The sequence below is a fragment of the Protopterus annectens genome, chromosome 7.part0, assembly GCF_019279795.1.
Source record: "Protopterus annectens isolate FY-2018-M chromosome 7.part0, PAN1.0, whole genome shotgun sequence".
Lineage (NCBI taxonomy): Eukaryota > Metazoa > Chordata > Ceratodontiformes > Protopteridae > Protopterus > Protopterus annectens.
In genome coordinates, this window is record NC_056739.1 from 1,137,728,047 (window position 1) to 1,137,745,546 (window position 17,500).

Here is a 17,500-nt window from a genome sequence, read left to right on the forward strand (position 1 = left end):
TTCGCTCATGGCACTCACACCTAGTTATACGCCCTCCACTGTAGCATTATAGATTCAAGTCAGACATCACAAATCACTTTTATGGTTCTCTGCTTAAGGTTGCTCCCTGATTGGGTAGGCATCCCACAAGTAGACCAGTTGACTGATTAAGGAATACCTCAGTTCTCTATAGCTGGCATACTAACTAAGGCTTACTTTACAGTAACTTGATTGGGCAATAATTACTACACATGAGTGCATGTCACATGCCCCCTAAGAAACCCAGATATTTTTTTCCAAATGCAAATACATTTTATTATTTTCTCCATAGGTTTGAAATATTAGTCTGTAAAATTTAGATCTGATGAAGTCTGTTTAACAAAAACAAAAGTGCTTATTTTTTTCTGGTTGTTGCCATTATGAGTGCATTTAATGCATTAAGTATGAAACTCTGATTAAAATTAAGTGACTGGTGAAGGATTATTGTGTCTCCAAGCAGACTTATTACTTTTAAAGATGTATGGTCTAGTAAGGCACATTTTTTTCTCAGTCTCTTTATTACTGAATCTACAACAATAAGCTTAAGAAGAGGGTAAAAATTTGCACTTAGGTAATTTTAACCCTCAAGCATGCTTATTAATATCTTCATACTGATGAATAGAGCTACAGAACTAATCACTGTTAAAAATGTCTACTGTTACCTACCTACCTATTGTTATGATGACAAGATTCCCAAGAAATGGATCAATAATACAATAGCCCCACTATACTGACAAGATTTTAGCAGTCTTAGATCAGTTAGCCTATTGTGTGATGCCTCCAAACTGTTCATAGGTTCATAGGTTCATACTAGGCTATCTGCCCGAGGGCATTTATAAGCCTAGCCCATAGTTTTGTGGCTTACGCCACCCCTTTAGTTTGGAGAAACTATGCCCATTATTTTGCTGTGCCTCTGTCGAGCAGTGACACTGAGGTAACCCCTGGGGTGTATCTGCGATCTCCCATCCATTGGTCAAGATTCCTCTTGAACAAGGCCAGTGAGGTGCTCTGCCTCACATAAACCGGGTTTTGTTCCACAGCATAGGGAGTCTTTGGGTGATGAATCTATCCCTCCAGCACGCCCTATTAATAACCGTGTCAGGGTTTAAGTCTCCTTGTGGCTCTGAGGGATCTAGATTTTGAGATGAAGCATGTTCATCAAATCTGGGTTTGACATGGCCTTGTATGTCAGGCATAGGTCACCTCTGAGCAAGCGGTAAGCAACTGAATATAACTGGAGTTCTTTCAGTCGGGCAGCATAAGACAGATTTTGAGACCCTTTATCCTTTTGGTGAGGAACTTTTGTGGCCTCTCCAGCTGCTGCAAGTGTCGGGTCAGATACATTCTGAATGGGGCATTGTACTCGATCATTGGTCTGATGAGTGATGAGTATAGGGAGACTATGACTTCCCTTGATCTAGATGTGAATCCCTTCATGATAAGGTGGGCAATGTAGAAGGTCTTCCTAACTACTTTAGCAATATGAGTGTCGAATGAAAGGTTACTGTCAACCTGGGTTCCCAGGTCCCTAATAACTTCTTCTGTGTTCAGGGATTGCCACCTATATGGTAGCTAGGGTAACCTTATTTTTCCCGAAGGGTATGACTATGCATTTCTTGGCATTTAACTTTAGGCCATGGCTCTGGCACCAGTTATCCGCTTCTGTGAGAGCCGTCTGAAGGATATCTGTGTTGGATGTGATTTCAACTCCAGTTTGCAGTCATCTGCAAACTTTGTCAGCCATAACCCTCCTGTGTTTGCTTGTACTTCAGAAAAGTAGATGCCAAACAAGAGTGGGCCCAGGACTGAGCCCTGTGGGACACCACTTGTGACAGGCTTTGAGTCTGACATGGCGCCAGCAACTCTGACCCTGTGGGTTCTGTCACTCAGCCAGTTTGCAACCCATCTTGTAATATATGGGTTTACATTTAAGTTGATGAGTTTTTCAATGATACCCAAGTGAGGTATTGTATCAAAAGCCTTCGCCAGGTCTAGGTAGGCTGTATGAACTGCCTTTAATGGCCTTGGTGACTGTTTCAAAAGTCAACCAAGTTTAAAAAGCATGATCTGCCTTTGACAAAGCCAAACTGGGTTGGATCCAAAGTCTGCAAGTTCCCTATGTCTTTATTTATGAGATCCATTATGATCCTCTCCATGGCTTTGCAGATAAGGCTTGTCAAGCTAATGGGACGGTAATTTCCAGGGTCGGTGGAGGCACCGCCTTTGTGGAGTGGGACCACAGTCGCTGCTGTGCCACTCCCGGGCAAATCCGGAGGTGAGACTAAGATTAAACAGCTGTCCTAACTGTGGGTTTAATTCCTCATTGAGTTCATGGGGCACACAGCCGGGGACACCATCAGGTCCCATGGATGCTGTGCTCTTTGCCTTGGAGAGAGCAGTTCTCACCTGGGCGTTAGAGATATTTGGGGGGCTACAATCATTTGGTATAGATATCTCTCCTTTAGGGGGGGGGGAGAAGTTTGCACTGAACCTGTCAGCCAGTATGTTGGCAATGTCTGTAGGATCAGTAATCTTCACATCATTTTGAACTAATTCTGAGCATATCTGGGAGTTTCCTCCTAGGTTTCTGACATAGCTAAAGAATGCCTTATGGTTGTCTTTAGAGTCCTTAGCTATTTTTTTCTCAAAATTAGCTTTGGATGATTTTATGAGAGCTCTTAGCTTGTTACTTATAGTGATCAGCGGTGTCTTACCTTTTAAGGATTTTGCTCTATCTTGTAGTAGATTTCTCCTTTTGTTGTAGAGTTTGTTTATGGCTGGGGTCCACCAGACTGGATGCTTGCCTTTGGTACAAAGAGTCTTTGTTTTGCTTGGGATTGCCTGATTCATGCAGCCCTGCAGGTGCTGGTAGAAGGCATTTGTAAGTGATTCAGCGGTTTGAGTAATGTTAACCGGCTCAGGGGCCTTAAAGGAGACCACACTAGTCTTTAGAAGTGTGAAGTCGGCTTTTGAGAAGTTCTTTACTGTGTTCTTTTCATTTCGGGTGGATGAGGTCCTCCAGCGAGATTAGTTTGTGATCAGATCTCACCAGTGAGGGGTATACTTCCGGCGTTGAACATTGTGCTCCCATGTTCGTGATGATGAGATCAAGTATGTTTTCTCCTCTTGTGGGATGGTGACTAGTTGTTCCATGGCATTTGAGTTTATGAATTCCAGGAACTTTTGGGCTAGAGTGTTTGGGCTTGAGTAGTGTTCCCAGTCTATATTAGGGTAGTTGAAGTCACCTAGTATGATGGTGTTCGGAGATACATTTATCCCCTCCAGTGTTTTCAGGAAGGCCATATGAGGTTCCTGAGTTTGCGAGGGTGGCCTGTAACATGCTACAAATTGCAGTGCAATCTTGCCTATGGTTAATTGCACCTGGATGGTTTCCGATGCATCGTGCGATACCACCAATCTTGAGGTGTGGGTGTCCTTGATGAATATGGATACCCCTCTTCCTTTCTTGGTATTGTCCGGGTTTTGGGGCTGGAACGCATGATATGAGGTAAAACCTGATAGTGCTGGGGTGCTCTCAGGAGCCTTGAACCAGGTTTCTGTCACAGCACAGACATCGATGTTCTCCATACTGAGAAGGGCTGTTGCTGAAAAGTTTGAACAAAAGAGTTTATGGACATTCACCAATGTGCTTTAGAGCAAGAATCATCTTGAGGATCAAGTTGTTTGCCATTCTGGGAATAGGTAATGCAGGCAGGTGTTATGAGGCAAGAACTCTTACAATGTATTTGAATTTTTCTATAGCTTTTATCCACATTGATCATACAATATTCCCTTATAACATGATAGAGTTGGTATCAGATTATAGGTGGTAAGACAGAAGTCTATTAGGCTGGCTGAATTAGTTTGCTAAGAGAGGAATACACTTGATAATAAAGAGATTATAGCCAAATGAGATGTGTACTTTACCTCAGGGTTCTCTTTGTAATCTCATTTATTAGCAGCTGTATGAAGGATCCAGATGTTGAAGAAAGAGTTTTGTATAAAAGCTGTCAAGTATATTAAAATATGGGCAGTATCTGTGTGGCTGACATTAGACTGCAAAATTCAACAGGTAATGTACGGACGGCTAAAATAATCCAGAGTTATAGAAATGTTGCTTGAAAGACTCAGGGAGAGTAATATTAGTATCACAATTATTTTTAATGGGGCACTAAAAGCATATCACACAAGATCCTGGCTTTTGAATAGACAGGAAATATATGTACAAAAACATGCTGAAGGGTTCTACTGCATGATAAACAGGTTGCTAGAACTATACTGCTATAGATTTGATTGTTGTGTCCTGAGTTTATGCCAGCCTTGTTTATATCCTAAAATTTCATCAACAAATACATAAGGCATGTTGGTAAGACAGATTCACATCTCAACTTATCCCCAGCCTTTAGAAATAGAAATATGAATAATATGAGCCAATGGTTAGGTATCATTGTTCAAAGTGTACCATAAATAAAATAGGTGGCAGCCTAGATACATTAAGATTATACAAGGAAAAGAAAATATGCGAAAAAGTAGTATACATGTAAATACAAAAGTATTAAAAAACATTAAGGAGTAGTACATGTGTAAATAAATGACTACAAAAGAAAAAAGGTAAAAGAGTTTTTAATGTTTCATAAGATTAGGCATAAACAAGTTGCGTTCAGTATCTGAAATTTCTCTGCCTTTGGAAGATGATAGATACAATTTGGATATACTAGGACTTTTGGTATCTATCACACAGGTCTGAGATGCTACTGAGAACACAAGAACATAAAGGTAATATGTTTCCTTTTACTGAACCAATACACGTTTTATATTGCAGAGTAAATGTAGTATGAAACATATGTTGACCCATTAAAAGATGATGCAACACATCTATATTAAAACATTGTCTGTAAGTGGACCAGCATGGCATTTCTGCATTTTTAGGCTGCTGTAAAATACTACACATGGAGGGGGAAGAACATTTTAAACTAAATTAACATGAAGAGGACTAGATGCAAGTTAGTCTGGTGACGGATGTGTATGCTTTGATGTAAACTGGTCAATTCAGACATATGGAAGATAAAGGTTTAAGATTTAGATGTAGGTGTGCATAAGAACATAAATATGTCTTTCTGAATATAAGTACAGTGTGTTGCATTGTTTGAATTATTAACGCCAACCTAAAGTACACAGAAACAGATAGCTGAGACTTCAGTTTAAGGCCTCTTTTCAAGTATCACGCCTCTGCAATGAAGATCACCCTGACACAGAACCGTCAGTAATTAAATACAAATCCAAATACTTGGTGAGGGGAAAACCCATATGGTCTTCTGGTATCAAAGCTAAAACTGGAGTCTGACGAATGACTACTGAATATACACTGGAGGACCAGTGCCAATATTTTGACTTAAATGTACAGCATACCCATTTGTTGTACGAATATAACTATAATATATTTTCATACAGTAGCCACATTGTTTTATATACTCTAAACAGGATTTCACCTTCTCGGTTGCATATATTTGGCTGGCACACTGGTGCAGCAATTACCACAGCTGCCTCAGAGCAGTCAATTCTTCAGCTCAGTTCTATACAGACTCTTTATGTCTTCTCTGCAACTACATGGCTTTTTTCTGGCTGCTATAATGTCTGCCTAAAGCCCAAAGAAGTGCTGCTTCAAATTACTTGCAGACTTGTAAGCGTTTGTCTGGGTGGGTTTGTGTGCACACACACGTGTGTGTGTGTGTGTGTGTGTGTGTGTGTGTGTGTGTGATGTGTACTTTATTACACACTGGCATCTTTGTTATCCACTGTGGACAGGATTAGAGTCAGACTCACCTGTAACCCTCAGTTGGATACAGTGAGTAACAAAGAGTGAATGAAAAATACTCCAGTTTTTGGTACTTTTATTTATCATGACCTCCTATGCCTAAAGGTTTTGGTACTTTTATTTATAATATAGTAGTTTAACGAGACATACACCCATGATTTCCTATTCCTAAGCAGAAAAAATGTTTCTTCAACTACCAAGTTCAGGACCTAAACCTTCATCAAGAGATAAATATGATGCAATTGTCTGACACATTCAAGTCCCTATATATCCTCCATCTCTGGAACAAACTTCCTTCTTATGTCAAGCAGAGCAGCACCCTTCTTACTTACAAGGTACAACTAGATAACCAGATGGGCAGCCTCAAATTTTTCTCATGGTCTCTGTTGTCTTGCCCTCTTTGAGTCTTGTGGGAACTTCTAAATATGGTTAATAGGCTAGACTTGGAATGATCTGTAGACTGCTTGCTTAGTATTTATGTGTGAATCTATATCATATCAATAAGATACTGAACAACACAGAAAGTGAAGGGCTACTAGCTATTTCTTCATATCAGCATAAATCCAGCCATAATACTGCTACTGACAAAAGGTTATTTTGTCTTACTATCTTTTGTCCAGAATAGTACTACTACGTCCAGCTTTCCTTCTCCTTACACCTTCTTTCTGAAGAGTTGCATTCATATATAGTTTATGTAAATAACAAACATATGGACAACTGTTAAGAAATGTATTAATATTAGTATATTATTGAATCTACAACAAGGGAAATCTAGCTAGGATACTAAGTTGATTCCTGTACTCTCTTTTCCATAGGTTGTAAGGAATCCTTTATAGCCACCTGAGTTACTACCAACTGAGGTAGAATGGAATTCAGTTTCACATGTCATCCAAAGGACAGCACCTCCAATGTCACATGTCAGTATTATGAATCCAAGTATATAGTAAGGGGATAGAACCCACAGCCACAGTGTACTATCAGTTAAGTCACTGAGACTAACTAGCATAATATTCAGCTTTCCTTCATATACTGTTGTCTTTATGAATATGGAGGTGTTTGCGCCTTTGACATGTCTGATGACCAGATCAATAATGTTGTTGTGTCTTTCGGCTTTTCCCGGTTAGGGGTTGCCACAGCGGAACTCCGGTCCGCTAATGATTGGCAGTTGATTTTTACATACCGATTTGCCAGCCCTGACACACAACCTTCAACGAAGGAAGGCCCATTCACGCATGTCTCCACGCTGAAGACGCTCTAGCTGAGAGTCGAACCGGACAGCATCATAATGTGAGGTGACAATGCTACTGCAGCACCACCACCACGGATTTTCAATAATGATGCTTCCATTTTAGAGATTAATCCCACCCTGATGGCTGATTTGAGCACCCCATCATTGTGATGGACTGCTGAGCCTTCTCTAGGAGTATGACTGCTTCTGTCTACATGCTAATAAAAGATACTGACACCCACTTGGCAAGCAGAGTTAACAATTCTGGCTAACATCTGCAACTGTGTCATCAGAAAGCCTCTGCCTGTATGTGTAAAGCAGCCAACTACACTGCCGCCCCCTACACCTCAGGATAGGACAACCCATGCTAGCCATTCATTCCTATACCCCATCCCACCTGGCCTTTCAAGCAGCAGATCCACTAGTTGAACTCGGGTTATCTGGATCACATTTGGGGCTTTATCCTTCAATCCAGCAGAGACAGGCATGTATCACAAAATGTGTTCTGCATAAGTTAATTTTACAAACTTAAAAAGAACAGTAACAACTAATAAGTGCCTTGCTCTTTTGTAAACATTGGCACCTTCATTCATTGTCCCTTGTTAATGACTTTTTATGATTTTATTCTGGTTTACAGCCCTTTTTACCTTTAAAAGTAACTTTGGATTATTCAGGGAAAGATGGATAATCAGCAAAGTGATGAAGCAGTTGTCTTTAGTGTGATCAGAGCTATTCATTTCATAGACAATGCCATTCACTCCCCAAAATCTGTATGGTTCAGACTCTGACTCTACTCGCAGCATTTGCTGATGCACTATCCCTGTACTAAATAGTACTATTTTAAGTTGACAAGTACTTTTTTCAAAGACCCAATAGTACCTCATTTCTATAGGGATCAGTGTCCTGACCTTTTCTGTATTGTTCATTAGTAACTGCCTCTGAGAAATTTGCAATGCCTATAGTTAGGCACTTTGCACTGATGATAAACCTTGGTGCTACCCTCAGCTAGAGCTACCAGCCAGCCCTTACTAATTTTCCTTCAGACTTGATTTAAATTAAGAAACATAAAGTTTGTACAGAATGGACTACAACAAATATATTCCAGTGTGATTATTACAGCACATGATCTGTATCTTGAACAAAAAGGAGTATCATCTGAACCGGTTCATCATCAGAAATGTTGATCTGCAGTATTTGCCACATACTTTCATTTATTAGTGATATAAATTCTGTGAAACACACTAGTAACTGTAGACCTGGCACTTTTTTATGTCTGCACAACTTCCTCACTCTTTTATTACTCAGAGATGTCTGATTCCTTTCAACAGCCCCCGTTCTGAAATGGTAAGTCCCCTCCATGTGCTTTCAGTACTGAGCACATGCCTAATTATCATGTTGCGTGGTTTTTGGGCGGTGCTTCCATGTGCTATGAATGCATATTTAATGGAATACATTTCCAGTGCATGTGACTCATTATCATCCTTTAAACATTAACTAGATGATTGGATGGGTATTTTAAAATCTACTCCTGGATTGACTGGTATGGTTCTCCAGGACAAAGGAGGTGCAGCCTCAGAAAATGTACTGACAAGACCAAAAGGGTCATGAAACTTAGTAGCCTTGGAATACCTATGAATCTATAAATGGTCCCTCTACTCAGTTGTCTATTAATGGGAAGGTGACCTACCCATATTTCTGCTCATACCCCTCTTAATCAAGCTCAACCTACTCCAAAGTCTATTAGGGAATTTTCAAGCTCAACCTACTCCAAAGTCTATTAGGGAATTTTCAAGCTCAACCTACTCCAAAGTCTATTAGGGAATTTTCCTACTCACTCTGTTCTTTGCTTATATCACTATTATGGTCAGTTTTGGTTGTTATCCTTGCTTTCACAGATCCTCGTTAATGTATTTTCCAGCTGATGTTCTGTATCTTTGACTCTCTTTCATATTTATTCATCCCTTTAAAGCAAGTTCTCTCTGGAAGTACAAATGCTTACAAATACATATCACCTCTCCAGTTTCGCTCCTATTTTCTTTCACTCTTACATAGTCCGTTACTATTGTGATCTAATCATATATCCTTATATTTTATTTTATTTGCTTTTGTTGTCTGGGGTACAACACTAGGGCAACGTTCAACAGGATGGCTGAGCAGTTATTAATGCCCATAATAGCGAAACTCAGAATATCAAAACCCAGAACATCGAACTATACAACTTACCAGAAGTCTGGTCTTCAGTTAAAGAACACTTCTCCATTTGTATTTTGATAGTTTTGGAATTTGGTGAAAATGCTTTTCAACATGCAAGCTTTGATGAATTGTTTTTGAATCTTCTTCTTCTTCTTCTTCTTTTGGCTTTTTCCCAGTTAGGGGTCACCACAGCAGATTACCTGTCTGCTCATGATTGGCAGTGGAGTTTTTACAGTGTCATGTTACCAGCCCAGCACCCAGTCTTCCACAGAAGACACACACACACACACACACACACACACACACACACATGCACTCACACCTAGGGCCAATTTAGAGTGTCCAGTCCACCAACAGCACGTCTTTGGGATGTGGGAGGAAACCGGAGCACCCAGAGGAAACCCACGAGACCACAGAGAGGGCATGCAAACTCTGCACAGAAGGCACCCCAGCCGAGGATCAAATCGGAGAACCTCTTGTTGTGAGGCAGCAACATTAACCACTGCACCATTGCAGCCGAATTGTTTTTGCATATTTTTTACTTACTATAAAGCCAAATATATATATATATATATATATATATATATATATATATATATATATATATATTATTTATAGGTGTGTGTGAAGCTGCTAGACTAGTGCTCATATAATCAGTCAGCCCACTTATGTGCTATACTGATCACTAATATGCAAATAGCAGAATTTGCACTTAAAGACCAAGACTGCGAAATACTAGGAATTTCTCTTTTTCTTTTCCTTGAGCTACAGTGAATTTGGAGATGGTGCACATACATATTGGAGAATGCAGGGGGACTTGCCCACTGCAATCTTTTTTTTCTAAATTCTATTCACTGTTGCTCATGGTGAAACTTGCAATGTTTTCTAATCATAGTTATGAGTTTTAATCAAATAACGTGTGTGTGTGTGTGTGTGTGTGTGTGTGTGTGTGTGTGTGTGTGTGTGTGTGTGTGTGTGTCTATATAGCTATACAGATAATCATTTAAAATGTCAGCACTTACAATGCAGAGTCCTGAAATGTGAATGACTTAAAATCTGGACTTGCATATACTAACTCCGAAATTGGATTACTCTAATGCAAAGAACAAGTTTAAAGGAGAAGAATGATGTTTAATATTAACTCTTCTGTATTTTTGGTCATTTTTAAGTGTTTTGGAGCATGGCATTGCAAGTCCTGACATTTCAAAAGAGAGGCAGCTCGGTAGCTATATATGTATGCATCGATCATTTATAGATGCACGTTTGTGTATGTACCCAAGATAATCTGTGATAAAAAAAACATAAATTAACAACAGATGCTTTGTTTCCTATTCTATGGCTATTGCAATTCCCAGTGTTTAGTCCCCGTTTCATTTAGTTTGTTCTAATAGGTACAGGTTAAGTGATTACTGTTTATAATTACTTGTGATTGTCTGCACATTGCTAGACAGGCATCATTGGTTTCCCATGAAATATATTCCAGTGTGTAAAATTCAGACTTCATGTAAAGATTTGTATAGCTTCTGCAGCAAGCTCAAATAAATCACACCTCCTTAGAACATGACACATTGCAGGAATTGAAAGGGCATGACTTGTGTTGATCAGTAGTCAGAAAAGGAAAAAATGTTTTTACCAAAAATCATTTAGTTGCTGACTTTTTTACAACATTCTTTTATACCATTTGCTGAGATATTTAAAAATAATCAGTGTGTGTTAGAAAAGTATTATTGTTGCTAATCTTCTGAAATTTCCAAACCTTCCTAGGAATGCTTTTTTAAGAATAATTTTACTCTGATGTTGCAGTACTTTTGTTTCAATATGGAGTCATAATGCACTGAACATGCAAGAGATGAAGCTTTAAATATTTTAAATTCATATGCAACATACTTTTTAGTCCATTTTAGAATCAGAAATAGAAAACTAAATGACAAGGACATCAGCAAGTCATTATTTCTTAGAGGTATTTTCTGTAAAATGTATTTATGCAATGAACAATGCTACCAGAACTTCATGTAAAGTGAAGGAATACAAGCAAAATAAAAGTAACTGAAACTCTGTCTTTGTTGATTGCTTTTTCATAGGATAATGCATGATGAAGTGAGTGAAACAGAAAATATTCGAAAGAACTTAGCAATAGAACGGATGATCGTAGAGGGCTGTGAAATTTTACTGGATACTAGTCAAACCTTTGTAAGACAAGGTACACATTTTTGTATTTACTTTTTCTTTCTTCAGCATTTTAAAGGTTCATAAAATGTTTTGTTCATAGTTTCTTCATAAGCTTTTTTAGTGCATAACTATATGAAATGGGAAAAGGGAATCAAACTAGATGACCTTGTTATTATGTATTAAATGTATTACAGCAAAGTTACTTATAAGACTAACTGTATTACCAAAACCTGGACTATATATTATATATATATATATATATATATTATAAGCCAGACGTCTGTAAACCAGATGTAAGAGTTTCATGTTCCTTACTCCTACCAGCTCTCATGCTTGTAACAAATCTAATTTAAACTACAGTTCTGCAAATATCTGCTGCCCCCATATTTCCCTTCTTTCTTCATTCAGTGCATGCAGGTAATTTCTGAAAAAAAATGACATGTTTAATACTGAGAGTAATGAAAAATATGCAGAATTACATAGTTATCTCTCATTTATAATGTATGAATAGTAGAGATATGGTACAAACATAAAATATATCAGACTGTATATTAACAGACTCATTTTACAGTAAAACAGAACAAAGTATATTTGTCGTGGAAATTTAATGTAAATAATCTAGAGTTCTATATACCATACAGGTACTGTTTATGTGCTATGTCCCCACTCCTTGTACTATCACATCTGTTCTCTGGCTTGGGCCCTTGGGGACATGAGCCTTATTTTGACCTTTTAGGCAACCTCCACATTAGCTGGTTTAAAGAACAGACACAATAGGTAAGTCATTGCTTTTTTATCTTTGGTCATTCCATGTGTTTAACTGAGTTACCAGAGCAAATAGAAGATCTGGGAAGCATTGATTTATTTGGATACTTTGTTACTAATACAGCTAAGAAGTGCTTTTACACTGAAATACGTAGCAATTATTCTCCTGTTCTCACTGATCATTCTTTCCAAAGAAGCATATCTCCTCCTGGCGCCATTAAAGATAGATCTATCTCTCCTTGCCAAAGAATATGGTTTGCAGGTAGATGTTTCTATTACTAGTTGGCCCTTGCTTTACTCTTATATGTATGTTAACCTTGCCCTAGATATAGTGACCTTTACATAATTTTCCTCAATCACTACTTCTCTATCATTTCAATAAATAGTTTTCCCAGTCACCATAAAAAGATTAGTTGCCATTGGCTATCTGAACTATGACAAACAGGTCAAAAAAGTCTTGGAAAACCACTGTTTTCTCATCTTATTTGCTTCTCTGTTAATAGCTAAGGCAGTCATGTAAAATCAGACTTAGGGTTGCTAAGACTATTTATTTTAGAAATAAAGGAACCCTGTTCATCCCCCGTGCAAATTATTTGTAGAAAGAACTTCAGAATTTGCTTGTTCTGATCAATCAGTTTCTGATGAATGTCAATAATATCTGAGGTCTTCAGAATTCTTACCTCAGAAGATTGGTGATGCATTCTGCAGCATTTTTACAAACAGAGTGACCCTAACAACCCCTTTCCCCTCTTCCTCTTTTGCAGGGTGTTTATGATACTCCACACCTTAAATCATGGACAATGTCTCACCTTGCCAAGGAAAATGATTTGCAGGCAACCTTTAACAGGATGATGCACTGGTGTTTCTCCATGTGCAGATTACCATTGATAAAATCCTGTACCATATCCTAGCCAGCTATAGGTCACCCTCCATGTCCCAAGAAGCTCACAACACATACTTGGACCTAATGAATTACTATCCAATCAAACATCCTACTCACGGGGGAATTTAATTACCCCCATCTATAGACTGGGAGTCCTACAAAGCCTCAAATCTGAAGGTACAGAGATGTCTGGACTTCATAAACACCCTGAATATTTGGTGCATATGCCCACTAGATGCTCCAACATACTGGACTTCATACTCAGAAATATGGGAGAAAGACGCACACGTACTCCCAATGTCACATCCTCCCTGGTAAGGTCTGACTATAAACTGTCACCTTTGAAATCAAAATCAATTCAGTAACCCCAGTAAACCCAATAATAGTTAGGAACTATTCAAAGGTAAACCATCTTTTATTAAGCGATAGTTTGTTAGAATTTAGTATTCCTCCAAACACAGAGAATACAGCAGCCTATGCAGAATTGTATAGAGAAACCCTGTACAACCATGTCAATAGCTGCAGACAGGCTTCTGTACCTATCAGAAGTTAGCCCAAAACTAACTCCAAAAACAAACCACCCTGGTGTCATCCCAAATTAAACAGGATATATAACAAGAAAAATAAAATCAGGAAATGTAACTCACATAAGGACAGAACTCTCTTATCAAACTGAACAGGCAAATAAGGGGTCTAATAAGGTCCAATAAAGCCAATTTCAAGGTTAATATAGCCTCCCAGGCAAATGACAACCATAATGCCTTCTTCAGCTATGTCAGAAATGTCAAAGGCAGCATACAACAGTGTGCCAAACTGGTGGTTAATGGTGTCGCATTCAAAGAGCCATGGTGATATATCGAATATGTTGGCTGACAAACTTGAGTTCCAACTCCCCCCCACACACACACACACACACACACACACACACACACACACACACACACACACACACACACACACACACACACACACACACACACACACACACACACACACACACAAACACACACACCCCCAGCAACCCCCCTCCCCAAAAAATATATTCAAACATAACCCCTTCAACTATAAATAGAAAGCAAGTCCTGGCTACACTCACTAAAACCTAGAACACAGCCTCAGTGGGCCCTAATAATATCCTGGGATGCCTCCTGAATATTCTAAAATACAATTTATAAGGGCCATTGAAGTCACTATTTAACTATGGTCTCAAAACAAGCTTTGTGCCATGAGAATGAAGAACTGCAATGGTTATCCCCTTTCATAAAAGCAGATGATCAACAGATCTCAGAAACTACAGACCCATTAATCTGATTAGTCTTATTTGCAAAGTCATGGAAAGGATTATCATGGAAATGAACAACAAAGACACTGAAGACCTCCAGACATTGGATCCATCCCCATTTGGCTTCATCAAAGTAGGGTCATGCAAACTGAACCTGAAGACTTCTTTGAAAAAACATCACCAAGGTAATGGATGAGGGTAAAATGCCTGGTGTCATCCCAAATTAAACAGGATATATAACAAGAAAAATAAAATCAGGAAATGTAACTCACATAAGGACAGAACTCTCTTATCAAACTGAACAGGCAAATAAGGGGTCTAATAAGGTCCAATAAAGCCAATTTCAAGGTTAATATAGCCTCCCAGGCAAATGACAACCATAATGCCTTCTTCAGCTATGTCAGAAATGTCAAAGGCAGCATACAACAGTGTGCCAAACTGGTGGTTAATGGTGTCACATTCAAAGAGCCATGGTGATGTATTGAATATGTTGGCTGACAAACTGAGTTCCAACTCCCCCACACACACACACACACACACATACACACATACACATGCACATGCACATGCACATGCACACGCACACACATACACACGCACACACACACACATGCACACACACACACACACACACACACCCAGCAACCCCCCTCCCCAAAAAATATATTTAAACATAACCCCTTCAACTATAAATAGAAAGCAAGTCCTGGCTACACTCACTAAAACCTAGAACACAGCCTCAGTGGGCCCTAATAATATCCTGGGATGCCTCCTAAATATTCTAAAATACAATTTATAAGGGCCATTGAAGTCACTATTTAACTATGGTCTCAAAACAAGCTTTGTGCCATGAGAATGAAGAACTGCAATGGTTATCCCCTTTCATAAAAGCAGATGATCAACAGATCTCAGAAACTACAGACCCATTAATCAGATTAGTCTTATTTGCAAAGCCATGGAAAGGATTATCATGGAAATGAACAACAAAGACACTGAAGACCTCCAGACATTGGATCCATCCCCATTTGGCTTCATCAAAGTAGGGTCATGCAAAGTGAACCTGAAGACTTCTTTTAAAAAACATCACTAAGGCAATGGATGAGGGTAAAATGGTGCATACTGTCTACCTTGATCTGGCTAAGGCTTTTGATAAAATACCCCACTCAGACATTGTTAACAGACTTATGGAATTAGGAATAAACTCCTATGTAATGCACTGGATAGCCAGATGGCTCACTGATATGACCCAGGAGATTAGAATCAGGGAGACTACCTCCACAAAGAGGCCAGTCATCAGTGAAGTACCTCAGGAGTCTGCTGGGCAGCCACTTCTTGGAAGTCAAAGCTAATGTCAAAGGCCTCTGGTTGACCAAGTTCATTGATAATCACAAATTGGAAGCAATCATAGAATCCCCGCAAGATGCAAACACCAGAAAGATCTAATGCAGATGAATGACTGGTGCCAAAGCCATTGCTTAAAACTCAATGCAAAGAAATGCATTAAAGTATGTTTTGGGGAAGTCAGTCTCTCCTGGAAACTATGGCATCAATAATTCACCCCTAAGAGTTGACACACTATTCAGGGATCTAGGAATGCATGTACACAGTAACATAGCTTTCAACGAAGTTCATAGATGATTGCAAACTGGAAGCAGTCATAGAATCCCCCCAAGATGCAAGCACCCTACAGGAAAGTCTGACACAGACAAATGACTGATGCCAAAGCCATGGCTTAAACCTCAATGTCAAAAAATGCATTATAGTACCTTTTAGGAAGTCAGCAACTCCTGGAAACTGTCATTGATAAAACACCCCTAAGAGTTGACTCACTAGTCCGGTATCTAGGAACTCATGTAGATAGTACCCTAGCTTTTGACTAATATGTGCCCAAAGTAGTAAGAAAATCCTTCTATGATGCTCAACTTATAAGTAAGGGCATGGCATCTAGATGTAGGTCAAGTCATCATACCACTGTACTGAGCCTCATTAGAACCATCACAGAGTATAATACCCCCTTTGTTATGTTGGCATCTAGATGTAGGTCAAGTCATCATACCACTGTACTGAGCCTCATTAGAACCATCACAGAGTATAATACCCCCTTTGTTATGTACCTAACCAGACATGTGCAGCAACCGGAACATCCACAAAGGTTCCTTACAAAAAGAATGTTGTTGTGACTTTCGGCTTTTCCCAGTTAGGGGTCGCCACAGCGGAACTCTGGTCCGCTAATGATTGGCAGTTGATTTTTACATACCGAGTTGCCAGCCCTGATGCACAACCTTCAACAAAGGTATGCCCATTCACGCATGTCTCCATGCAGAAGACGCTCTAACTGAGAGTCGAACCAGACAGCGTCTTACTGTGAGCCTTACAAAAAGAATACAAAGCATAAATAAAATGTCCTGTGCGGATCACCTCAAATCCCTATCTCTGTACTCAGTCTCCTAAAGACTACTGAGAAACAATCTATCTCTGGCTCACAATGCATCCTTGGACCCCACTCTGATATACCTTCTGCACATCTGCAAAACAAACATCAGCAAAACTACTAGCTCCAAAGACCTAAATTTTGTTTGCAACATATATAGGAAATGTTGCTGAGATAGATAATATGTTAGAGAATTCCCATTCTCTGGAATGGGCTCCCCATCCATGTGAAACATAGTCTTTCCTTAACCATATTTAAGGTCTGTCTTCAAAAATGAGGGGGACTATCCACTTATACCGTACTAATGAAGTCAGTAAAAAGGCTAAAACTTGCATGTCTAAAACTAGTGGGGTTTGATTCTATTGGCTTGAAGTATCCATAAGGACTTAAAAAGTAAAATGTAAAGAAATCGTCCATTTAGAAGCCATGCAGCTGAGATGATGTATGCCCTTAAAGGGTCATTTCAATTCATCCCATGGGCCTAGACCACCAGAGGTTTATAAGGAGGTTGGAGGTTGGCATAATGGTTAAGGTGTTTTTTGATACTTAGGTGGCAGGGCGAATAACATGAAAAAGAATGGGGTTCCATAGGGTAAGGAACTTGCATTGCACTTTGATTGAGTTTACCACAATGATTTCCCCAAATGTGGGAAACTCAAATACATAATTTATTTGAGTTGGGAGTTGACATAATGGTCAGGGTGTTTAATTCATAC

The 17,500-nt window shown here is 39.2% G+C and overlaps 1 protein-coding gene and 1 pseudogene across 1 annotated transcript in view; both read left to right on the forward strand.

Annotated features, from left to right (window-relative positions):
• RASGRF1 (Ras protein specific guanine nucleotide releasing factor 1) overlaps positions 1-17,500 on the forward strand; it is an 892,789-nt gene that overhangs the window by 278,275 nt on the left and 597,014 nt on the right. Inside the window, exon 9 of the mRNA XM_044076380.1 lies at positions 11,336-11,454. Coding sequence (XP_043932315.1) covers positions 11,336-11,454 — 119 coding nt within the window. The remainder of the gene's footprint in view (positions 1-11,335; positions 11,455-17,500) is intronic.
• The window catches only part of LOC122807308, a 178-nt pseudogene continuing 4 nt past the window's right edge, over positions 17,327-17,500 (forward strand).